The sequence below is a fragment of the Heliconius melpomene genome, chromosome 21 (genome assembly GCF_056956725.1).
Source record: "Heliconius melpomene rosina isolate 202511_hmr_F chromosome 21, ASM5695672v1, whole genome shotgun sequence".
Taxonomy (NCBI): Eukaryota; Metazoa; Arthropoda; class Insecta; order Lepidoptera; family Nymphalidae; genus Heliconius; species Heliconius melpomene.
The window spans coordinates 6,712,909-6,739,622 of record NC_140409.1 but is presented as its reverse complement, the minus strand read 5'-3'; the positions used below and the strand labels follow the sequence as shown (position 1 = coordinate 6,739,622).

Genomic DNA, 26,714 nt, shown 5'->3' with positions numbered 1-26,714 from the left:
ATGTTTGAAATTCTTTAGTTTGTAGATTTGACAATTTATTGTATAAAATATTAAATTGTATTTTTGGTATATTACTATTCTTAAATAATATTTAACTATTTTGTAGTGGTTGAATGAAAAGGCAATTCTTCTTATTATATAAACAGAATTCTATTTTAGTATGAATTATTTTTGTACCCAATAATGAACGAAATGTACAGTTGTTCCACAGTTTAAAATACATAAATAACAAACATCAGTAATGACAAACTATCTAAAGATTAGTTAATATTTTTTTAACCTGGACATCTATAAACGGACATATATAAATATTTTAATACCTTAGAAGCATAGCTTTGATAGCTCTCATGAAGAGCCCCAATCATTCCTTCTTCGTAAGCATTGTCCTCGGTATGTGACAAAATTTTGCTGATTACGCTAAAAACTTGCGATCTATTCCAGGCAGCGTGAACAGTGTACAAAATATAAATACATGAATTGCAAAACCTAGAAATAATAATTTTGTTTGCAACCTGCAGTTGCTTTTTTAACACTTACCCAACCGTGGCACCCAACACTCTGATTGTTTATTAAAAGAGCAAAGAAATGATAATAATTTAAATATTTCTCTTAGCCCTGCTGTCGAGGCAAAGCGCGGCGTTGAGTTCTGCCACTCAACACGCAATGCCTGTGGAATTCCACAGAAAGTGAGGAACGGAGTGTCTTAACACTAGGTTCCCTCTGCCTACCCAGCTGTGTGTGTCGACAAAGCGTGAAGTTGACATGACATTATTTAATACGTATAAGAATACTACTAACCGATGCAAGAACGCTCTATCGTGCTGCGAGTAGTGCAGCGCCCAGCATCGCACCGCTTGCAATGCTGCAGCGCTTGCAGGAGGCAGTGAGGGCGCCAGCGCGCTGACAGAACCAAGGAAAGCGTGAAAAGCCGCGCGCGCACCTCTGGCCGCCCTTCCTCCGGGACATATGGCAGCGGCTGATGCTGTGGGAACTGCGTATCGACTCCAATCGTTGGCCACGTTCTGTTTGTTTGTTAATATGAAAAAAATATATTGATTAGAGACTGTCTGCTCTTAAACATAATTTATATATAAGTGTTATATTACAAAGACTCGCATTTTGTCATTTGTCATTAGCATCAGCAAAAAATTATATAACAAAAAAAATTCCTTCGAAAGGAAACGACGTTGCCTCAAATCGGCACAATAGAAGATCAATTATGTCATTTCTTTAAGAATTCAATGGCATGCCAAAAACCTTTACTTCTATGAACTTAAAAAATAAATAAAATAATATTAAATAGTTTATTTTTTTAATATAAGTCAGTTTTACAAGTTTTTCAGTGGACAGTGTATACAAATGTATATATAGTCTTATAGTTTGTTGACATTTTCTGTTCTAAGTTATGTTTATTTAAAAGAGAATCATACGGTTCACTTAGTATAAAATTATTTATAAAGTACGTTAAATACCTCTTTGTTATCTTCAAACGAGAGTGGAGGAGGGACTATGCGAGCAAATTTGTCGATCGCGTTGCAAAACCACCACATGACATCATGTACGCTTGTCGGTTGCGTTGTAGAGCGGAGCAGCCAATTCAACGCCTGGGTAACACGTAAATAAATATATAAACTAAAATATAATTTCAAATAAAAATTCAACGCTTTAAAGCAAACGTAAGAATTTTTCTTTTTATTCTTTCTACACATTTTTGCACACTTCCATGAATATATACTATATATATATATAGACTTACTTCAAAGGCATATTGCCTGATAGTATTAATTCGAACGGCGGCATCCATTTTCTGTCTGCACGACGGTAGTTCCCTTTTTGCAAGTATGAATGTTAAGACTGCACTTCGCATTATTGTCTCAGGATCAACATGGGGCGATTGGAAAGCAGACACTGCGCAACCCTCGCTAGCCCATTCACCTCCACCTACTAACTTTTGCAAGGCCGCGCTAGGTTGAGCCAATAACGATGATCCCGCACCTACAGCGTAAGAAGTAGTAAGTAATTCATATTCACTATTTATTGTCTGTAAGAATTGGAGAAACATGTTGTAAATCACTATGTTTGACAAATCATCTAATATTAACACAAATATTTCTCTATATGGAATTTAAATACATAAACATCTCATTTAGTTAGATACCTAACTAAATGCCTTTACTTATTAGTGTTTGTGAGATAAGTATGACATAAGCTTTATTACCTGAAAGTGTGTCCTGTGTGTCTGGTTCTATATTAACCAAGGGGGGTCTAGCCGCGTGAGCCAAGTCCCTGCCCCCCGCCTGCCCCATTGACACGGAGCGGGGCACTCGCGACATCTGCGACCCGGGTGCGTTTAATGTTGACGGCTTTTCCTCCTGTATTTTATTAATAGGCGCATTGGGTTTATGTGTCCATAGAAACTGTAAGCATCGACTACAGTAATATACGCCGCTTTCACGCGTGCCCTATTCCAACATCAGAGGGACAGTGATGGTCAGTACTCAAAGTACATAGAGACCGTCTTTACTGGCAAAGCGTAAATTATAGTCATCACTCTGATAACAACCCAAAACACGGCTTTGGCAGGAAGAAGTTTCCTCCGCCTCAATGCTGTATTCAATATACCATGTATTAAATAATATAATAAAAATACTTACAATATTAGTAGGCATCGGTCGACCCAGCGAGTGATACCTCGCTGTTTCGGACACAGGCGCATTTGACTTTGGCGCCGCTCCTAAAGCCGGTAGGCACTGGAACGGCGGCGCCGGCTGCCACACGCTGCCGGGAGGAGTGGGAGGACTACGACTCCCCAGCTCGCGCCAACCGGACGAACTGGACGCTTCTGATGGCATAGGCCAAATAAAGAATGAATAAAGTTAAAAAAACAAATACATATTTTTTTAATTATAAGTTATCTTCATAAAATAATAATGCAACATTTCACAGGTTAAGTTTACGCAACAAAATAGACTTATTGATATAAAATTTATTCATCTTATAAATAAAACAATCCTACTGTTAATGATTTAATATAAATATTCGTTAGCAGTCGGGGAAAACAAGTATACTAGATGACTTATCAACCTATTTACGCCTGGTATAGTTAGTGACATCACGTAGATGCACCCGACAAAAACATCATTTTCCACAGATAAGTTGCTCTACTTACAAATGTATTTTTCAAAATGTCCAGGAAATCGATTAAATAGCGTGTAGTACTTAAAAGTCATGTACTTAGTATTAATCTCATGTATTATATTAAAATTACATTGTGATATCTGGTGTCCTTGTATGTAGTCATCCCTCCTAATTATGGTAGCCATTGTAGAAACACAAGATTTCTTTAGTCTGATATAAACTTATAATAACATTTAAGTATTTATATCGTACAACTCAAACAAATTATAAAAATAGTATTATTGCGTAACGACAAAACTAATACACTAGCGAAGTATACTTGTACTTTGTAAGAAAGTCGCGTCGAAATAGTTATTATAAATACAAATATTATGGTCTCATTACACACATACACAATACTGATTATGTATAATTACTTACCCGAGTTAGTCAAAGGCGCCAGGTCCAGTAGGAAGACAGCATTGTCTCTGATGGCATGGTGGTCGAGGTCGTGTGGAGCGCGTTCAGAGCCCGCGGGCCGCTCGCTGTCTCCATCGGCCTTGCGCTGCTGCGCCGTCGCCTTTAGCGCCCTCTCCCGGCATTTCTCGCAGAACATGTACCACAGTTGGTACGCTACCAACGTAGCTCGAATTTTCACACCGATAAGGTCTGTTCGGATTGCGAAGTTCGAAGAAAAAGAAAAAAATAAAGAAAAATAAAATAATCATAACAAGGCATGCATAATTAAGCATATTTGAAATTAGGGATCAAATTATATACAGTATAATTTAAAGCAAATAATAAATGGCATAATGAAGAAATCTAATGAAAAAGTGTACAAAGCGGCAAACTTCTAAATAAAAATATGTGTGTGAAAGTAAAGAGCCTAAATGGTAAATATAAATGCAAAAAAATATAAAATAACATATGATACGTTGACTGTTTCGGTTATCAAAAGTGAAAATATCATAAACGCTGATGTGTTTACATTAGGAAAAACTCAAAGATATCGTCATCGAGATTGTTATTAATATGTGTGTGGTGATAATAAAGCTGTGAACAAATTACGCGCGACAGCTGCGCAAGCCAAACAGACGATATGAACGGCTTATAGTAGAGCATTGATAGTCAAACTAATTCATTCTTGACAGCTTTTTTTAATTGTGTTTCTTATTTCTATTCACGCATTATGCCTCAGCGATTTATTGTGGTTTTTGCTGTTCAACAACATATTAGGCCATACATACAGTTGTATTAGTTAGCGATATTTTTCGTTGTCCATTACGCGTGTATGAACAACATCGACAACCGTCCTCAATGCACGCGAGCTTGGAGCTGGCTGCTGAGACCTGGAGCTCCTTTGATGCGGCCTTATAAGATGACAATGCTCGGTTCGCGCAAGTATTGACTCGTTCGAGAGTGTGCCGCGAGTAATTTGTACACGGCTTAACATGAACGCATTCTCTATTCTAATGAGTGGTGTGCGAGTGAGGTACCTTGCGCAAGTTGTCCACATTCAGCAGCGGGGTTCTCGGTGTTGAGGGAGTCAGCCTGCTTGTAGTGCCCAGCGCGGTCGTAGCCTCGATTGGTGAGCGCGTGGCAGCCGCGGTGCGCGTTACGCATGTGCGCGGCCAGCGGTGGCGGCACCTTTCGACCGCCGCACAGCTCACAACCAACTATGCGGACATTATTTTTATACTATGGATACAACACATACATATGGCAGGGCAGGTAGAAAGTACCAAGTATTAATAAACATCGTTCCCCACGAACCACCGAATTTTCAAGACATTAAATGCCTGGAGCCACAATCACGCGTTGCAGTCACTCCCTTGTGCCGCTGCGCCACGACGGCCTCGACTCAATACTAAATTGCCGTAAATGCTTACCTACAAGAGGAGCTCTATTTTCCTTTTTTTTCCGAATAATATTCAATTTAGTATCTTCGTTCTCATTCTTCTCGACAGTATCTTTTCTATTTCTGTAACATATAGCATTAAATGTAATGTGTCTGGAGTAAAAGAAAAAATATACTATAATATACATATAAAATGACATACTTGTCAGTTGCGACGCTTAATTGATCAGCGTTATTTAGTGCGTCCCATAACGCAACGAGGGCGCGTAGAGCTGGGGGTAGCACGTTAACCACCGATGATTGTTGACCTTATGATAAAATATTTAACTAGTTATTTTACTAATTTACAATTCATCATTAAGAGCGTAGGTGGAGAGAGGTGAGCCATGCAAAAAATTAAAGACTAGGAAATTAAAAAAAACATAACACAAAAAGATCTGTTTAAGATAAATTCGAGAAAACTTGGGATTTTTATACTAACTTGCATTTTCTTATTTTAAAGCTGGAAATATTTGAACCCCGGCTCTACATATTCTTTAAGTTAACACTTTGATACTTTGGTGTTGCATTGAACGGGAAAATAATTTATGCGAAGATATTCATTTCGTACATTAAACGTTAATTTGATATCAAATATGATGATAATATAACATATTGAAATATGATGATCCCCACTCCCAAATGATGAAAATTAAAGTAAATATACATATGTGTATAATGGATATAAACAGTACCAGCGTCAGGAGCATTGGCAGTGCCGGGATCTTCCTCGCTGATTGGCATATCTATGTCGGTTTTACGCGCCCGACTCGAAGTCGCCTCAGTCCCGGAGCGCGTTAACGATTCTAATGTGGACGGATGGATGTGCAAGTACTGCCCTGTGTGGAAAACATTATTATGTTTATGATTGTTTTCATAAAAAAAAATACAAATGAATTAAGAATTAAAATATTTACACATAAAGTGGAAAATTATTCAAAATTAGAAAAGATGAACGTTTGTATATACCCGCGTTAGACACTTCAACGGAGTGTCTCTGGGGGCGGGGCAGTGGTGCTTCGTGTGGCGGCCGCGTCACCACGCGCGCGCCCGCCTTCGGCAGTTGCGGGTGGAACTTGAGGAACGTCGCACAAGCGATCGCGTCGTGCACTATGCCTGAGTTATTATAACACGAATATAATCTACTTTTATTAACTCGATTTGCGCGAGATAATAGGTTTATGCTAATATCAGATCAACAAAAAGAAGAAAGTTTAAATATTTAAAACTGATAACATCATTGAGATTTAATTATAATTAGAATTCAACATTTTCGGGAACATAATTGAAGGGTGGAGTGGAAAAAGTAGCTGAATTAGACATTTTAATTAAAAGATTATAACATATCATGTATTATGTCTTTTGTACAGCAATTAAGGATTTATTCACACTTTTCATCAGGTTAAGTGTTATTTTAAAAAAATACTCACCTTCGTGCCATAATAATGCGGCAAAAACAGATCGTAAGCATTCTGCTTGCGCTGGACTGAGCGCGTACTTGCGCGGCAGCGACGACCGCGCCGGTAGCGGAGGCGGCGACGGACGCACCAACCGCTCACGCGACAACCGCTTCGGACTACGATTCTCCTCCTAAAAATCGGACACATTTTAAACATACAACATAAATATGAAGCCATATCCAAAAGTACAAGAAATTCACAAACACATGTTAGACGCACAAAGTTAGAAAGCGAACATCTACATAAAAAGCTGCGGTGAACGAGCAGTTCCACCTGATACCGACCTTGGCGACATCGAAGTGAGAGTTGGCGATGTCGTCGAGGGTGCTCTCCGGCGAAGTTTGCGTCCCCGTCTGCGCCACACGGATCGGCTCTGTTTCTTGGGTCCCCAAGATTTCCGTCTATAGGGCAAAGTGTTGCGTACGACAAAATAACAATCTTCCTTTTTTTCGACTTACATCTCAAGCATTAGTACAATTATAAATAAAAAAGAAGGTTGAAATTAAAAGGTTGTGAGGGACAGTTATCAACGGCCAAAAGCGACACGCATTAGACAAGGAGCATATACATAAAAGTGTACCTCTCGCAAGGAGTCGTCGCGCACATTGTCACTGGACCGATGCTTGGCTGGCCACCATTCACCACTGTTCCCGTTGTTACGACGCGGCATACGTCTGTCGAACATATAAAAAGTAGTTTTAAGAAAAAACAAATGCAGAGTGCATTTTATTTACAAATTAACGCTTAAATTAAATAACGCAGTAAGCAAAAATAACCAATCATAAAATAAAATTCTATTGATAATGAAAATAGTGCGAATTATAAAAAAATATTATTACATGAAGTACTATTTTAAAATACTCTGAATGCAAACAATATGATAGAGATATATTATAGGCATCTGTCTTATATGTTATAAATATTTCTAAATTCCTTCTGTACTTAATTTTTAATAATAATAATAATAATTACTTAATTTCTAAATACCTTGGTGTAGGCATAGAAGTGGATTCATTTCGCTGAATTCTCCCTCGTTTACTGGGTTCTCCAAACATGTATGGACTGGTACTTGTGCTATCACTCTAAAACAAGTATAATTATCAAACAAATGATGACAAACAAACATATACACATAGAAATACGTTTACTTGTAACTTTGCAACAAAATAAATCTTACCTCACTGGTTAAATCACATTGTATGGAAAACGGAAAACGCCGGTCTTCGGAACTTAAATCTGTAATAATACGTCAGTATTAATTAAGATGTGTAGCGATATATTTAGTAAAAGTTAATTCGGTGTAGAGAAACTTGGTCTCTTTATAAACAGCTTCACACCGTATCCCGCACACAGCAGGGTAGGCAGAAGAAACCTGGTGTTAAGATACTCCGTTCCTTACTTTCCGTCGAATTTTTCGAGGCATTGCGTGTTGAATGGCGGAACTCTAGAATGGGCTTTTGCCTTGGTGCCACAGCGAAGAAATGAAAATATTAATAAATAATAGTTCATTCCTTCGAGTGGGGATCGAACCCACAACCGTCGCGTTACAATTATACTCTTGCCGTCGTGCCGTAACGATAGCTACGACGGCTTCTAGTATCCTTATAGTATGCTAATAAGCGTATCTAGAGATATTTTCTGGCGGGAGAGGGGCCTGGACTTTGACTTTGGCTTTGAACAGATATGTTGGTATAATTTTTTTTTTTTTTTTAAATTACGGGACAATTTTTTTGTAAATATCATTTCTGGAGTAGGCATGGACTCGGCATCCCCTTTTTCTACGCCTATGAGTAAGGTTTAAAAATATCACAAATAGGTTTGACTTCACATTTTAATTTACTCAGTAGTAATAATTATAATATGTTAATATTCATTAGATATTTAACATATGCATAATTACCATTGCTGGCAGCATCAACTTCATCTTCGGACCACTGAGGCAGTTCCATTTGAGCTTCATTGAAAGCGGCCCAATTCGCAGCGTATTCCTAAAAACATTAAAAATCAAGCGTGAATTGTATAGGTCTAGCAGGATAAGCATATGAAAATTTCATTCTTCTAATGAACAATTTTCGCCAAGATAATATTGATTTTCGTCAAAAATTGTTGTCTAGGGACAACAAACTTACGGAAACTTTGTTGTTTGTATCGTAAGAAAGAAAAAATGATTTATTACTATTTTGGGTGAAAAATAATATATTTTTTAAGAGAATAATCATAATCGTACTCGAGGGTCTTCGTCGTCGACAGATCGCAATAGGCTCCGATCAAGATGTCCGTGGTACTGTAAACACCAAGCAACGCCTGCGCTACTTTCAGCATAAGTCTGCGCTGATTCTTGACTAAGTCGAACCCAAGTGCCATCTTTGTTCCCCAACTGTTCATTATATAAGGATGTATCATATATAATACTTATATATGTAATTTAAGTGTAAAAAAATGTATATTAGATAGCGTTTACAAAAAAGAAAAAAAAAAGGAAATTTAAAAGTAACTGTAAACAAACAAAGTAATAACAGAATATGACATGTTATACATTGTAATTGTATAAGTACAGAATTATATAAAATAAATGACAGCAATATTGAGCCATATGAACAATACCTCTTCTAAGACCGCAATATACGCTCCAGGTGGTATACGGCCCAGTTCCTCAGACTGAAGGCTGGGGCTGGCTCGCACCCGCAGCCCCGCACTGTCCTCGCCCGCAAAACGTCTCAGACGATACGCAGACACTGAACCCAACCACCTCTCAGCCGCAAACTCATCGTTTGCACTTTCAGCTACATCTATTTTTAAATCCTACGACAAATTAAACAGTACATATATATTATATATATTAACCCAAAAATTTACACCCAATTATATAGTATCTTGTAGTAGTACACCCCATTATATAATATACTTTTTTTACTTCTTAAATAATATTGATAAACAATGTTTAAAAATAATCTCACGTAGAAATGTCAAATTTATGAAGTCTTGAAACTTAAAAAGTTTATATATTTCTCAAAAGAAACTACATTCCACTCAAAGAGAATACAGAGTTATCTTAAATAGGTAGGTACATATTAATCAATGTGAGCGTTGGAATAAACAAAACATAGTAAATAGCAAAAATGAAACCAATATCAAATATTCAATTAACAAATACACATGTAAGTGAAAGAGTGGGTATATTGAAATAATTTAGTACTATTAGCTTTGATAAAGTTAAGTTTATCCAAATCGTAATGTTATTGATATTTGAATGACGTCATTAACGCCGTAAAGCTTTCAGTAATATTAAATATAATACGAAACGTAAACCACTACCTGTGCCGTAGGATAATCATCCATAGTGCACCTAAATACGTAAGTCCCGGGTGACCTCGGCACCCATACAGCCGTATAAGATCCATCTCGCTGGGCATCAACGATCAGCCGCTCGGCAGGTATGCGACCGCCGCCACCGAGGCCTTCCAATAGGGCGCCAGCGCCACCCCATGCGCCACTCGCGAACCGTAACTCTTCAAATGAATAATTTTGATACGGCTGGGGATAGAAAATAAAGTTAATTAACAAATATATTTTTTATATATAAATATTTATATTTAGCTTCACACTGTATCCCGCATTTAGCGGACTTTAAATGCTAGTGTAGTTTTAAAACACTGCGTTCCTCACTTTTCGCCGAATTCAGACGGCATTGCGTGTTAAGTGACACTATTGCCTCAATACTAGAGCGAAGACATGAAAATATTAAATATTTAATTTCATCGAGTGGGAATCGAACCTACAACCTGTCAGGTTTACGGTAACACGCGTGAGCCACTGCGCTACACCTTTTCCTCAAGCTGGAAAATATTATAGACAAATATCGGGACCTTCATCATCGTTATCGCGTGAAACCACATGGTATCTCGGACAGTCGGTTGGTATGGAACGTCTGACAGGCTGCCACGACGTTCGGGCGCCAATGAGTGACCTGCTCGTAAAATGCTGTCTTCAATACGTTGAACAACCACCTGTACAATGTACCATAATAAACAGTTGTTAAATAATAATTATTATCTTATTGTTAAAATTAAAATATCTTCATGAATTCCATATTACTTAATATTATTAGGAAGGTAAATGTTTTTTCTAAAGCGGTGTATTAACATTTTTAAAATTATAAGCAAAACCAAAAACGCTAGCAAACATGAAAACAAATGTAATTCAAACAGTTTATAATCATCGTAGACTAGCAATCGCGTCGCTGAGTCGGTTACAACCAGTTCCTTTAGCCTTAATTATCTCAATTCTACTTCACCGGCATGGTAGACATTTGTGTGCGAGTTGCATCCGGTAAAAGGTCGCGCCTTAGACATTAGTTCATTTTAGAAGTTGACATGATGACATGACAATAAAATATTAACACATAATTAGGCACTACTTGTACTATTTATTGAAAAATTAAACAACATCGATAATACAAATAACATGGATTCTACTTAGTATTAAATTATCGAAATCGAATAAATAATGCTACCTCAATTTTAATGGCTGGAGAGCAGACTATGTCCCCATACTGATCTCTGACAATTATTGGCAAGTTAAGCCTTGCAGCGGGTCGTGCGGGTACGAGCGGTGGCTTCAGCTCACATCTTGAAGGCTCAACACGGGGTCCTGGAGCGAGCCAACGTGCCAGTCGACCACCTGCTGTGCTCTCCGCCCCAGCTACAAAATCCGACAAAAATTGCCTCTCCGTGGATATTGACCTATAAAAAAAAATAAGATTTTCGTTTATAAGAGAACATATTTTTTTATTACTATGGGCATTCTTAATCATACTTCGAGCGAGCTAGCGTTAGATTCATAGATTGAATATTCTCTAGATCTTTTCTTTAATCTTTCAGTATACCTATATAAAAAAGGAGTGTTCCACCAAAGTGGATTTACATTGTAATTTTCCACTAACTTAGAGCATCAAATATAAATCAATCAGATTCTTAGCTTAAGTAATGTAAGTAATTCTTAGCTTAAAAAATGAGGCCAGTCAGGGCAGGGGCACTGGTGTGAATGTAAAACCGACTGGTTATGGGTCCTACTAAGGAGATGAAATATTTATTTAAATCTATATTTCCATTTCTTCGCTCTGGTGTCGAGACAAAAAGCGCGGCGTTGAGTTCTGTCACTCAACACACAATGCCCCCAGATTTCGGCAAAAAGTGGTGAACGGAGGTTTTAAGACTAGATTCCCTCTGCCTACCCAACTGTGTGCGGGATGCAGCATGAAGCTGATTTTTAATCAACGCAGTCATACAATCATACGCTAGCAAAATACAGTTTGTTAACTATTAAGTTGTATTTCCCGTTGATCTACCATCGCCAATTTGATACGGAACCTCGATGGGCGAGTCCGGCCCGTACTTGACCGTTTTTTTTAATTTTTATCATCATCTCATCATCAATAAATTTTAAAGTTCATAAAAGGACGACGGTTTTCGACCAATAGCATTTTGATAAACAATGTGTGAATAACTCAATACTTATCTAAGACAAATTTATTTCTGTTTGTGTACACTTTGCCTTATTTTCTTTATATATATTTTTTAATTTTAGTAAAAACATTTTTTTTAACGTTTAGACTCTTAGAGTTAGTCAACGCCACTGTTTTTCAAAAAAATATAATATAAAATGAAATAAATCAGTTTCACGCTATATACCGCACACAGCAAAGTTTCTACTAGATAATACTGGAAATAAATAAATATAATTTACAAAATTCTGTAAATTATGAAACAAATCGATCTCCAAATCTACACAATATTTTGCAATTTCGCAATAGAATTTCACCAGTAATAATTTAATAGACACTTTCTATAGAAACGATGTATTCGATTATTGTTCATAACTATAATCATATTAGTAACCTGTAAAATTAAAATTTATATATGATAATAATCATCTAATTATAATTATCTTTAATTCTCCCATACCATATAATGACCAAATCAGTATTACGCGTGTCTACAACAATTAGAATATATGATGAAATATGATTAAATAAACTAATTGAACCACATCATCGATATCGATAATTAAGAGGTGGTTCAATAAATAGCATCACTATCGATAAAAACAGAATTCACAAAGACAGTAGCGGTAGTGGACGCTCCGGCGCTGTGCCCCGTGCGAGGTGGAGCCAGTCTGTGCATGCCGGTCGTAGCGCGCGGTCAGTCGCGCCGCAGCGCGGCAACATGTCGCGCCTCCCCGCGGTGCTCTCGCTTCTCTCACTAATTGCCTTTGTGAACACCGAACATAGCAATGGAGTTTGCCAATTGAATTATTGCGAGTGTGTGCCGGCGAAACACCCGTCCCGAATGGATGTTAACTGCACTGTCCCTCATCATCAGGTAAACAATATTAAAATACTGGTTATATAGTTATCACAGCGTGTGGTGCTTGCATATCGGCGACCTTTCCGTAAGGTTATTTACACATAAATACTGAACATAACTTGTATTGTATAATATTTACTATTATTAAATTTAATAATTCAGTATTATAATACATTTAGAAATGTTTTGACATTTACAGTAAATACTGGTTTTAATTCCAAGATAACCCCACAAGACAATCATAGAATCATGATAATATTACACAATAAATATTATTCTATTTTAATATATGACAATAAAGGACGACGCCCAACAATAAACAAAACAAAGCTACCTGACGTTGATTTCTTAATATGTGCGAGCACTGTGAAGGACCTTATAAACAGGCTATAATTTCCTCTTGTAAAAGAGACAGTTCACGAACCCGACACCGACTCCCGAGCAACAAGTGGCATCGAGCACACGCACACACCGACAGTGCGTGTGAACATGTTACGTCTCTGTTGCTCACGTGCATACATCGCTAAGTTCTATTGAGCAGCTGCTGTACCCTACGTGATTATTACTTAAAGCTTCATTTTTGACAACTGCACAGAAATCTTCTTTGTTTTTTAGAAACCTCATTATATCCAGATTATAAGAATATAAAGAATATAAATTCCTAAAAGCAGTGTCTTTTGTTAAACGTAAAGTAATGACTTAATGTAGAATCATATTAAATTAAAAATAGTACACAATGATGTATACACAAGTTAAAAGGAACGTATTCGTCATCATTATCATGCTCTAACGATCTCATTACCACTATAGCTAACGACTATAATAATAAACGTGCAAATATGAATTGATTTTGTCAATAAGTCTCAAGTTAAATTGAAAAGTAATATCTAATTTTATATACCTACCTACATTATATTATAAATTAAGATGCATAAAAATATCTATACAATACTTATAATGTTTAGATATAACTCTAAACAAAGTAAATTTAGGCATATTTTGGCTGCATAAACAGAACCTGGTTTTCGTGTGGTTGTATTACATTCACCGATACGAGCGAACTATTCGCCTCAAATATTCTACTCCATTCGTCCGTCCTAATGTTGTCCCGCTCTCTCTTCTCTTTAGAATAGGACAACACGACTCTTTTACCCGAACAACTCGTATAGAACACAGGTTATTTGTAGCGCACACGCACTTGCAAATTTAGCTATTATCTGTTTAAATAGCTTACCTAGATAATATTAATTTATGTAGGTCTCATAGAATCAAATAATCACATCATTTTCTTTTTGTGAGCTAAGTGGAATTTTATTATTATTTACTCTATAAGAATAGAAATATAGACTTTTAGATTAATAGAGTAATTTAAAACTATATTTTCCATTCATTAAATATTGACGATTTCCAAGGTATTCTACAATTCGATACCTACGCTAAGACATTCTATAAATATATGTCAACGACCGTTTCCGTTTGATACAACTCAAACGAGCTTTTTCTTACAATATAATAATTTAAACCTATAAACTGCATTAAGGAATAAAACTTTTATTTACAATACAATGTGAGAAGTGTATAGTTTTAATGAAACATCTATAAAGATACAAAAACCAATATTCCGATAATTCATTCTTCTTCCCTCCGTGGTCTCAGTGGTACTATTGTATTATCTGCATATTAACTCGCATTATAATATATACTTATTAACATAAAGTACAAAACAATTTAAAACGATTCTATATGATATTTATAATATAATATAAAGTTTAATTTATAAATAATCTATTTGTTTTGTTAGATCCACATATCATGTAAAATTCATAAATAAAAATCACTATAAAATGGAGCACCTCGCACCGGCCAGCATGCCCGCGGGAGCAACGAACAAACCATAAAAAAACCGTAACGAGAGATCACTTCCTGCGCCAGAGACTGGCTAGTCTCCAAATACTATATTATAATTTACTAACATCGCTAAGTTTTAAGCGTTACAAAATACAATACACCTTCGTAAGCAAATTGTAATAGCTAAATTATAGCTTTAAATCTCAATTGTATTGCTGATCATAATTCTATGAAATAAATAATCATAAGAATTAAGATACCGACAGCATAACAAATAAAATAATAAATACTATTGAAATAAACACAAACAAATCACAATTTTTTTTGCAAAGTAAACCACAAGTCGAGAACTAATTAAATATTACTGGGCACACTGGGAAGATTGATTTAATGAAAAAAGTTTAGATCGGTGCTATAGCTCGATATCCATTCCATTTGTAACGGTTTTCCAAGTATTTGGCAAAATATAACTTAGATTTTTTTTAATAAATAAAGTATCAAATACTGTACGATTGTTTATGTTCTCTGTTAGAAGAAGCTGTTCTCGAAGATATCTAAATAAATAATAAATAAGTTCAATTTATGTATTACATGAAATGAAATTATGAGTACATGAAAAAAATTGCTTATATCAATTATATATCTTGTGTCCCGCTTCTTTCCTTTTTGTAGTTTTTGTTTATTGACTTTTGTTTAAAAGGAAAAACTTTGTCGAGCTCTCCTTTTGAATTGAGGTTTTCTCAAAGTTTTAGGCCCAATAAATTTTGGTCATTTTATTGTAAAAACATCTACACTTTGTCATCTTTGACTTATAACTATAATATTATTCGAACTATTATTTTTTAAAATATAACGTAAACGTACTTCAAAATTAATTAAGTTCGCCCAAGATTACGCATTAGAAGTGTAATAATATCTAATATTCCTAAAAATTTGCTTTATAACCTCCATTTTGGATTCTTTTCTATATCTTACTTTGCGTTTCACACACAAGAAGAAGAGAGGAGTAACATTATATGTCTCTGTCTCCTCCAGCTTCAAGAAGCTGTACGATTATTACAACCATCCACGGAAATATTGCTGCTAATTTGCTTGAAGGTGATGAATTAATGGAACATCTATAAAGAATGCAATACCGAATATTGTGTAACTTGAAAACTCTGCGAAATTTTTTTTTGTTAATTAATTACGAAAATTCGTATCAACAAAAAAAATATACATCGGATACAATGGTAGATCAACAATGTTTCGATGTGAATCTCAAATGTAATAATATCTATTCGAATATAACAGTAAAGAAAATATTAAATTAATGTGTGGCATTATAGTCCATTTATAAAAGAATACTATAATCTACTATACATAATGATACGACCAATAGAAGAAAGGAGTAAGAATGAAAAATATTGCAAACACGGGAGAGCTTGCGTGATTTCTTAGATAAGTTATTTCCATTAGACTATACGGACGAAGCTACAGTTAATAGCCACGAATACAATAGAACTGTAATATTGAATATAAACTGTAAAAAAAATACTAATTATTTTTATAAGTTACAGAAGCCAAAAGCAAATATTTGTCTGTCTGTTGTTCACCTTTCACATAAAATTTACTAGAGGAGTTTTGATCAATTTCTTTGTTATATAGATATTACTTGGCAACATATAGTCCATCATTTATTTGGAGACTCTTTATTTATCTGTAAATGATATTAATATAAAACGAAAACTAAAAATATATATAAATTTTTTCTTTAATATTTTTTCTATTATTATATAATATCTATCTATTTATTCAATGCTTAGTATTCAATAGGTAAATTGTATAATGATGTTATACGTTGATAGTAAAAGATTTAAGGATATTTTTTATATCTTGTTAGCACACTCAAATAAAAGTTTGTTTTTAAAAACTTCTTTTTACTTTAAAAAATTAAGGCTGTTAATTTGCTAGATTTGTTAAAAAGTTATTTGGATACCAATGGATGTCACGCCCAAGTATTGTTCTAATACATTATGTCCTAAAAATCTCCGGGCATTGTCTTCGCCGATTCTTCCGTAACCTAAACGACTTTACCAACCTTATATAGATCAAGGTTTTTTGTATAAATACCTTACGTACTAGAATTATTAAATGAAAATGTATAATAGCAATCTGGGATCAAAATGGATAGCCTTTATTAACTGATTCATAATATCACTGCTTGCCTTAAATAAGAATAATATATTTCTAGCTGTATTGCGACATATATTGTTCTTCCTATCTAGAAAAACTAAAATCTATTTAATAATTAATAAGGAATAGAAAAAACTTAATATTATCATAAAAGAAGAAAGCTTTCTGGGAAACAAAAAGTGAACAAACCTTTAAACTAGATTTTTTCTATATTATTTCTGATATTGTTCCCTTTCCCTCCCTTTTGGTCTTAAAAAATAATACAAAAACGTATAAAAAATAATATAAGCAATTATAATCGTGCATAATAATAGTACATAAATACCATATTTATAAGAAGTGACTTCGTAACATTAATGAGTCATATCGAGGACGCTATCTGTGGCAACGTTCATGAATGTATAGCGACTCGATAACAAATATCAAACTAGAGAAAAGAAGCCAGCATTTATCAGTAATAACAAAATATATAGATAACACACAATACAAAGTGAAAATGTGTGTCTTTTGTCCTATCGACTGTGTCATAGCGGTAACAAGCGCGGCTTTTGAAGTCATTATAAACAATAGGAAAAAGTAAAAAAATATAAATACTCTTTAAATCGTTGTATTAAAGTTATACTCTATATTATGATATACAATACTTTAAGTAGTGATTGATCTCTTATTTGATACTAGAATAGAGATAGAGATGAATGAGTGATAAATTCTATCATATACAGTTTGGTCTAAATTTATATTTGACATTATTTATGTCAATGTTTATATTACTTCGGTTCGGTTAGACAAAGTGCAGCGCCTCCAGCGCCATGTTAAATGGGTGGAAAGTTTAGATCAGAATGACTTATCATCATTAGGTGCTCTATATAAAGTGATATAATATATATACGATGACACATTATATCCAAGATCGTTGCAATTGGGATGAGATTAGCTGAAGAGATTTTTATAAATATAAAAAAAAATACATTGTGTTATGGGTTCGATTCCCACTCAAGAAAATGAAATATTTTCATTTCCTTGGCCTGGTAACGAAACAAAGCGCGGCGTTTCGCCGTTCAACATGTAATACCTCACAGTAGTGTCTTAATGGACAGCGAAGTGTCTTAACACTAGGTTCCCACATTCCCTCTGCCTATCCTGCTATATGCAGAATAGAGCGTGAAGGTAACAAAACTTTAGGTAAAAATTAAGTTGTGGTATATTATTATTAAAAGGTTTATATTCTTTAAATTGTACTACAACGTGTCATACTTTTCCATCTCCTGTATTTCAATTCATCCACACCTCCCCCTTACCCCTTTCTACAGTAGCATTGGCTGGCAACGCTTTTGATTTTATTATTATACTTCTTAATATATATATTATATTACTCTTTACAGAACCTGAGTGTTCTAGAAGGGGAGCTACCAGAAACTACAGACGATTTAACAATTACCGGGGCGGAATCTTTAATGATAGAAGCAAACTCACTTTCTCGACTGAATGATGCACGATATCTACACTTCGTAAACAATACACTTATCTATATCAGGACCTCAGCAGCAGTCGGTCTGAATATAATTAATCTTTTCCTTGAAATTGACAATTGTGATGTGCTGAGAATTGAAGAAAAGGCATTCAACGATATTAAAGGTATGTTTTATAAAATCAATGTTATAATAAAAATATATAGAAAATACTTGTAAATATTATTAAAAGCTTCATATGCATGTATGTTCGAAGACGCTTCGCGAAAGATTGCATTCCTTTTATTAAAAATTATAAGTGTACTTTTCGCGAGGCTTATACCGAGCTTGGCATTTGTGTAAGCAATTATTAAAAGTGAAATCAGAAAATATTTTTTTTAAAATAAAGCTATTTATATAAAAAATATATTTGTGAAAATATTTTTTATGTTTTTTATAAGAAACTTATTAGAAATCAATAAAAAAAGCATTGAAAAATATATAAAAACTTCTACACCGGACATTTCGTTCTCATAAATTTTGATATTCACTTCATGTGTCTGTAACGCTAATAATGAATAATGAAGTGTAGGCCACTTATCAAAAAGCAGTAAGTATAAGCCGGGTTCACATCTATAATATAATATATGAACAAATATAAAACATTAATTCATTAATTAGAATGTCAACTTTACATAATGTTTAATTTATTTCCCATTTACCTTTACAAGCAAGCCTGCAAGCGATGTATGATTTTTATAGATAACACAAGCTGTTGCGAAGTACTAAATTAAAAAACTGAAAAGAAATATTTTGACCATAGCTAATTATTAAAAATATTTGGTACGAAATGTAAAGTGCTTAGAGAATATATATTTTAAAAACAATATATGACTCGAGTACGGGTAACTTCTATTGAATGCACTTGTAAAAAATATCTTCCAAAATTAAGCAACATGATAGAATTTTGCATTACATACTACTTATGATCAATTCTTTTCGTTTTTTTCGACTAGTGAAATCTATCCATGTATTGAAATAGACACAAACGACCTCTTTATTTTAAATGATTATTATTATTATTATGTATTTATAAATAATGCGTTTAAAATGTATTTTAAAGTAATATATCAAATATTTCTATATTTTTATGATTGATGAATCTAATTTAGCATTATTATTTTAATTATTATAATTTTAATTTTGTATCAACGCGAATAGACTTAAAAAAATTCCAAATGAAGGTTATTATAACTAGTTTTCTTAAGTATCAACTAAGAAAAAATTTAGTTCAATTCTCAGAATGGTTTAATAAAATTATTATTGCAGAGTTTTTTTACATTAGCTTAAAAACTTTTTATATAATATTAAACGTTCGATGTAACATCATTGGCGCAAGAGAGATTTTTCTTTATCGACTTGACAGACCAGTCGGAGCAGTTTGAAATGTAGCACGCAAGATTTCATACTATACCTACATACAAGATGACCTCAATTACCTTATTAAAAAAATGATATAATAAGCCAAATAATAAAAAGTGCATATAATTTAAAAATTATAATCCATAATAACTTTAAAATTCTTTACAGAAGATAGAAAGTAGTATAAGTGAATTAAAATTGAAATTATAAGTGAATTTGAATAGTACATATATTCAAACCAAAGTCTGCTATTTACTAAAATCGTATAAAATATATTAATAGTATAATAGTATCCTAGGCCATATAAATTTTTTTAAGCAATTTATATTAATAAACACAAATTAAATACAAACACATTCAAATTATTACTAATTTACTAAAATTCTCAGCGGCACTGATCATATTGAAAATTAATTTTTTTTTACATACTCGTAGTTGCGACATAAGAGCGCCGATATGATACAAGTTGTACTATCACATATGGTTCGAAGCTGTGCAGTGACGCACTTTAAAGGTCTTATACAAAACGGTAAAATAAAGTGCATTGAAATAAATTATTATTTCCTCTAAATCAACAATATAAATTGACTGCTATAGTAGATAGTGTTTTCTCTAATGGATTTATGTCTTTAACAATGTTTAGCTTTTAAGTTCTGAATATTAGTATAAAAAGTCCACGATATCAAATGATTAGTTACCTGTACTTTCTACAACAAACAAATTGCGTTTAATAAACAAACTTTTAAGCTTTACACTGTTACCGATATAAAAGTAACAATCATTCAAAAAGAAAAGAATTACAAAGGAGAATTTTGTTTTGCTTAGTATTAAAATAATATTTTTTTATTTACTCCTACTACTTGATTTGAATAAGAACTGAACTTATTACGAAGAATATCACAGAAAGAAAAGAAGAATAATTAAGTTGATCGAAGTTTTCTATTAGAAAAAAATTAGCACTGTATAATACTTATAAGAAAAATAAGACTAGGAACAGTTATACTAATTAAAGTTTTAAGTATAGTTATTATATAAGTAGATAGTGTAGTAAAAATAAACCATTATTTGGATCGCTTCATTTTTGCAGATTTGATAAAAAAATCGAAACTTGTGACTATAATATAATTTGTTTCGTCTTAAATCTTAAATTAAAATGTTTTGTTACAAATCTTATTAACTTGTTAACAGAAACAATAAGATATTTTTTTTATTAACTAACTAACTATAACTAATTGTTGTTAAAAGTATTTGTCTTAGTAAAAAAATATGTATTGAGCCGAATTGAAAAACCGATAGATATGCAGATAACTTATTATACATAGATAGATAGATATTTAGATATAGTATCAATAATATTTTTCGTATATTACTGAGAATTTGTCATTTTACAATAACTAAATAGAACAAAATGATGATAGATCCATCTTGAGTGTACAATGTAAGCCACACTGTCAAAAGTTGTCTGTGCAACCAATATTAACTGAAGTAACTAAATGTAAAATAAGTAAATTCGATGACTAAGTTATATTTCTGCAACTACTCCTGCACCTGTGCCATTTGTACGCCAAAAGTATTCGAGGAATATATCAGACTCATACAATAATATTTTTTTAATGCTGTACCAACAATATGCATATTACTAATTGTATATTATAGGCAATAAATGTTCTAGTAAAGTATTATCATTTATTTGCCATTTTTTTAAAAAATGGTACATGACATTTTTATAGATATCTTTGTTTTACAAATATTAAGTTTTATTACTTTTCAAAACATAAATATAATATTTATCTCATGTACGTTGCAATATAAAGTAATAAATACGTCTGGAGATATATCCAATTTATAAGTAGAAAAGTAGTCATTTGGTAGAGTTGAAATGGGCGGCTATCTAAAAATATACCGTTTCCCCGAGTCGACATTCGTGTTTTACAGGATAATGACTCATAAGGCAAGCCGATCGTAACACAAAGCTTGAATGTATCGTAGACAATGGAGGTGCGCTCAGTTAACGCCAACAAAACATGTGCTGTTTTAAACAATTCCCTTCGTTACGGAAACATCAAGGTATAATACGATGATTAATACCTGTGTTTTTAGATTTTGGAATTAACGTCATTTATATTTTGGAAAACATAAAAAAAAATAGCGTAAAAAAATTGATTCTAACCCGCGCCTCTTGGACATTGTCTAAGCGCTCTAATCTATAGGTTACTATCAAACTAGATATAAACAAGTATAATTTGTTATTATTAATAATATATTACTCTCCTAAGTAATTTTTGTGAGCCTAGTGCCAGAATATTTTTAAGAGATATGTAACACTAACGATATTTCTGCGAGATTATATGTCTATTATGAATACCACATTGTAATATTTACAATAATAAATTTTATAACCATTTTTAATAAGTTTGATACAAGTAATGTAACATTCTAAAACCGCCTAAAAAAATGTATAAAGTGTATTTGCGAACTCATCTATTATAGACAAGTATTGTCCTTAGTCTAATAAAAGCTTTGTTAATTTCTTAAATAAATTATATAAATTATAAATATTTACTATGTCTATTTTCATATTTTCAGGCCCACTATCTGTGACAATTCGTAACTGCGACTACGTTTCCTTACAAGGCAAAGCATTTTCATGGCTTTTATTTATTCATATTGAAAATGTTCGCCACCTGGAACTTGGTATTGGTACTTTCGTACTCGATCCAACCGCCGCGAATGTTGGAGAACACGGACCAGGGATGTCGGTGAGATATTATTTAATTAGTAAATAACCTTTATTGTATAAATATGGTTTAATTTAAATCATTATGCAGCAGGCGAAAGTAACTTTATAAAGAAAAGTATTATTTGTAATTACCTTAGCAAAGCGAATAATAATAGATATACGATCTATACACTGTATATACGAAGTACTGAAGATTTTCTCGTTGTTAATTATTATTTAATTTTTCAGATTCGTATGAAGAATGTTACAATAACAGAATTCCCTGAACAAACTTTCGGATCGTCAGCAGCGCTGATCTCTCTCGAATATGTTAATGTTAAAACAGTCCATGGGGGCGCTTTTCCTGCAAATACCTACAATATTGTGATGGCCGTGAATTGCACTTTCAATCTTATTGAAGGAGAATCCTTTGCGCCGAAATCTCTTATAAACAATTTACATTTTTATGGATGTAAAGTTCACATTTTTTCATCGAATTCATTGCAATCTGCTGTGGCTAATTTGAATATTTCACGTTCCAGGTCAGTTGTGACAGTATTTGTAGTTTTTAATAATTTACTTTTTTGTTATCTTACAATTATGTTTATGATTTATTATGATTTTTAAATTTTAGTTTTTCATTTTTTCATAATTCCAGATTTGAAAACATAGAAACAGGTGCCATAAATGCCACAGTCGTTGCAGTCGTAATAGTAGACAGTGTATTTAATGTGTTTAAAGAAAGAGGATTTGAACTATCTTCCTGGAATAAGCTCCAAATGGAACGAAACTCTTTTGATGAATTATCCCCCAACGCTATAGTCGCACCTGGTGGATCAATTCATGAATTATCTTTCATAGAAAATGAAATCGAGACTATCAACCCTAATAGTCTTGGATTCATAGGACAAGCATATTCAAAAGACTCTAACAATGTCATTTATAGAAATAATTATTTTGGTTCGCCATGCCACTGTAACATAACATTTTGGCTCGCCAAAGGACTGGGAGCTGAATCTGGAGAATCATTTGAAAATGAAAGCTATTGCACTGTTAATGAATTTTTTGCTCGTTGTTTTAATGTTCCTGAACAGAATATGTTATTCAAAAAGTTTTTTGACAATGTATGCAATGATAAGCCAAGTATTCAGTGTGAAACGTACAAAAGTAAGGAAGCCGGAGCAGTTACAGAAATAAAAAATCCAAGATTTCCACATAAGAAAGATGACCAGGAAGGAATAAGTGACAGAAATAAAAAAGTAATTGGTATAGTGATTGTAACGGCGTTAGGTTGCGTATTGATAGTATTGTTTATAAGTTTCATTAAATGGATGAAACATCGAGGATATTGTATAAATTTAAAAAACTTTATTTCTTCTAACTCTTCGTGTGGAGCTCTTTGTGATCGTTTGTGTGTTTGTGGAATGAACAATGGCCTCGATAACGCTGGATCTATCTCACAGTTATCTGTAAATGAATATTCTGAAAGACACCGCCTTAATGAGCCACGTATACAAGATATTATTCAAGAAACCGTAATTCCAAATTCGTGTGGTGTCGATGTTGTTGGTATGGAAAATAAAATGACACAGACTCTTCCAGAAGAGTTAACAAAAGAATTATTAGAAAATTTAAAAGACAAATTGGAAGATCCAGAAAATTATGTAGAAGCACGTGAAATGATAGAACATCTATACGAACTTATCAAAGTAGAAGAAAATTGTAATAATAATACTCCTAATCTTATAAATGCAGAAGAAAATATTTACGAATTGCCGTTCCAGAATACAACACCACGAATAGGAAAAAATAAAAAGAAAATGATAAGCGTAGGAACTCGGGCTCCTTCGCTCGACAAATTAACACCGTTATCACCTTATAACAGACAAACTGCGTTAGTTCACGAATATTTTGAGCCAAAAGATTTTGCCGTTCATCTTTACGCTGAAATAGCAAATTCTGATAAAGGGAAAAATAATTTTTTAAACGTTATGCCTGATATAGTTGCTGAACAAGCAGTTCCACGAGGTCCATATTTGCGAGCTGTACGTGAAAAAATGAACTCTAACAATACGAATCCAGTTTCTAAGTTTAATGCAATAGCTAGTCCTACGTCAACAACTAAATCAAACAAATCAACCAATTCAAATTCTTCAAGTAAAATGATAAATAGACCATTGCCAGAAAAACCTATTGTAATTACTGACCCAGGAGAGGGTACATCTTTTCGGCACGGCTGAGTTTAATACCTGCAATATACACGGTTACTACTGGCCCTTGAGCTTAGATCTCGAAACTAATATCTGTGACAAAGGTAGATCGCGCCTACGTCAAAGCAATTTGCGTGATTTTGCTTAATATTTCTTTGCTGTGATATTTAGTTTGTTTATTTTTAATAATTATTTGAATATAAATATTTGTGTCATGCCAGACTTAGTTGTAACTTTTGTAAATATTTTGCTAAAATATTTAATTTTAAGTAACATTAGTATGTAACTTGAACATCCACTAAAATTAAGTTACAATAAACAATATACAACTTAGAAAGGTAATCATTTATGTTCATGAATACTGTAAAAATATATTTTGAAATTTTTAAAGCATTTATAGTAGATATGATTATATTAAGTTACAATTTATTATTGTAACTTAATTATTAAGGTAATATACCAAATTTAAGTTACCCATATATTTTAGTAAAATTACTTCTACTTTAAATGAAAATCTCTTTATTTAAAAATATTTTTGTGAACTAACTATTCTCAAAAAATAGACTCGACTCACTATCGTCCCAAAGGTTAGTGAATTATTTTTGATTCTGTTTATTTTACAATTTATTTATAAGAAATATATCTAATTCTAATTTTATATTTAGTTTATCACTAAATTAAAAAATCATATTTATAAACTTATTGGTTCAAATCGATGTAACAGAAACTACTATTCATGATACAAAAATATGACTTTAAGCTATTAGAAAAATATTCTTAGCTGCTTTACTATTTTTCATCAGTTGTTAAAGATAATTGTCTAATATTTGACAAGAGTACGCCTGATATGTTAATTTATATTCGAATAACGCAATATAATTGAACATGTTCAAATATTTTAATATTCTGTCCCTGCGTATTTGTAAAAAATATTATAAAACACTAATATATAATAACCTCTTATTAAGAATAAATATAAATTATTGTAATTAACTATAATAAGGTTATTCAACTTGTAATTATATGTTATTCCATTGATGTTGCAAATTAAATAAATGTTAAACGTGATTTGTGTTTATTTCTTATTTTAAATAATTCCCATGATTTTTCTTGGGCGGAAATTTATAAAATTTGTTTTATTATAATCACAATCTATTATATATTTTGATTCGATTTTGCACCTTTATCTACATAATATCTTTAACATAATAAAGAACGATTTTAATGAATTTTAATACAGAGATAGAGTTGACCTTCTCAAAACACACAGGCGAAGAAAGTATTAAAATAATCAAAGATGACGATAAAATGTTAAAAACATATTTCTGTGCGTTTACATTGCAATCGCTCGCGAGCTATGTGATATTAAAATAATGTTCAATTGCATTGTATATCTTAAAAGATATACAAAAAATTCAAAAGCCTATCTCTTAAGGAGTTTATATTTTACAGATCCAAAAAAAATTAAAAGGATATTTTCAAATTATTTTATATCCAATGAAATAAACACTAATAAATATTTCAATTTACTTAAACTCAATTTTATTTCCTATTTAATAATTGCGGGCTCTACTTTTGCAACGATACATGTAGATACTAATGTGATGTTAGTCTTCTATATTCTTGTTTTATGTAAAAAGGGGTAAATTTTGTTTTTTGTAATTAATAAACTCGAAAGTTTCTTTTTTTAAAACATATGAAGCTACATATCAAACTAATAAGTGGGAAAATGAAGTGTCGTAACGGAAAATGTGTGTTACACTACATTCCCAGGTTCCCTCTGCCGACCCTTCTATGGGCGGGACACAGTAAGTAAATATAGGTAGGTATTTACAGACTGCAAGATAAAGTAAAAAAAAAATACTATACCGAATGGGTACTTTACATATGTCGTATACGTTGTTACTACTATTACATTACTAGTAAAGATTAGATCTACCTTTTATAATAATAATCAAATTATATTTAGTTAAAAAAAAAACAACAAATACAATAAGAAATAATTGATCAAAGAACGAGTTATAATACGTCACACATATTTTGTGTACGGATC

General features: G+C 32.8%; 2 protein-coding genes across 2 annotated transcripts in view; one reads left to right on the top strand and one right to left on the bottom strand.

Moving 5' to 3' along the window:
* The window catches only part of hiw (MYC binding protein highwire), a 67,474-nt gene that overhangs the window by 16,548 nt on the left and 24,212 nt on the right, over positions 1-26,714 (bottom strand). Inside the window, exons 34-56 of the mRNA XM_085206267.1 lie at positions 10,988-11,216; positions 10,341-10,481; positions 9,790-10,008; positions 9,079-9,276; positions 8,702-8,851; positions 8,375-8,462; positions 7,652-7,710; positions 7,462-7,556; positions 7,055-7,148; positions 6,759-6,875; positions 6,445-6,604; positions 5,984-6,130; positions 5,710-5,853; positions 5,178-5,283; positions 5,007-5,098; positions 4,614-4,793; positions 3,559-3,786; positions 2,655-2,842; positions 2,219-2,372; positions 1,757-1,995; positions 1,473-1,604; positions 799-1,022; positions 321-432 (exon numbers count right to left, since the gene is read on the bottom strand). Of these exons, the coding sequence (XP_085062393.1) occupies positions 321-432; positions 799-1,022; positions 1,473-1,604; positions 1,757-1,995; positions 2,219-2,372; positions 2,655-2,842; positions 3,559-3,786; positions 4,614-4,793; positions 5,007-5,098; positions 5,178-5,283; positions 5,710-5,853; positions 5,984-6,130; positions 6,445-6,604; positions 6,759-6,875; positions 7,055-7,148; positions 7,462-7,556; positions 7,652-7,710; positions 8,375-8,462; positions 8,702-8,851; positions 9,079-9,276; positions 9,790-10,008; positions 10,341-10,481; positions 10,988-11,216 (3,496 nt within the window). The remainder of the gene's footprint in view (positions 1-320; positions 433-798; positions 1,023-1,472; positions 1,605-1,756; positions 1,996-2,218; positions 2,373-2,654; positions 2,843-3,558; positions 3,787-4,613; positions 4,794-5,006; positions 5,099-5,177; positions 5,284-5,709; positions 5,854-5,983; positions 6,131-6,444; positions 6,605-6,758; positions 6,876-7,054; positions 7,149-7,461; positions 7,557-7,651; positions 7,711-8,374; positions 8,463-8,701; positions 8,852-9,078; positions 9,277-9,789; positions 10,009-10,340; positions 10,482-10,987; positions 11,217-26,714) is intronic.
* LOC146527066 (uncharacterized) lies at positions 12,596-25,727 on the top strand. Its single transcript, XM_085206268.1, has 5 exons — positions 12,596-12,854; positions 18,245-18,497; positions 22,319-22,491; positions 22,701-22,993; positions 23,110-25,727. The coding sequence occupies exons 1-5, from the start codon at positions 12,699-12,701 to the stop codon at positions 24,689-24,691; spliced, it is 2,457 nt and encodes an 818-aa protein (XP_085062394.1). The 5' UTR covers positions 12,596-12,698; the 3' UTR covers positions 24,692-25,727.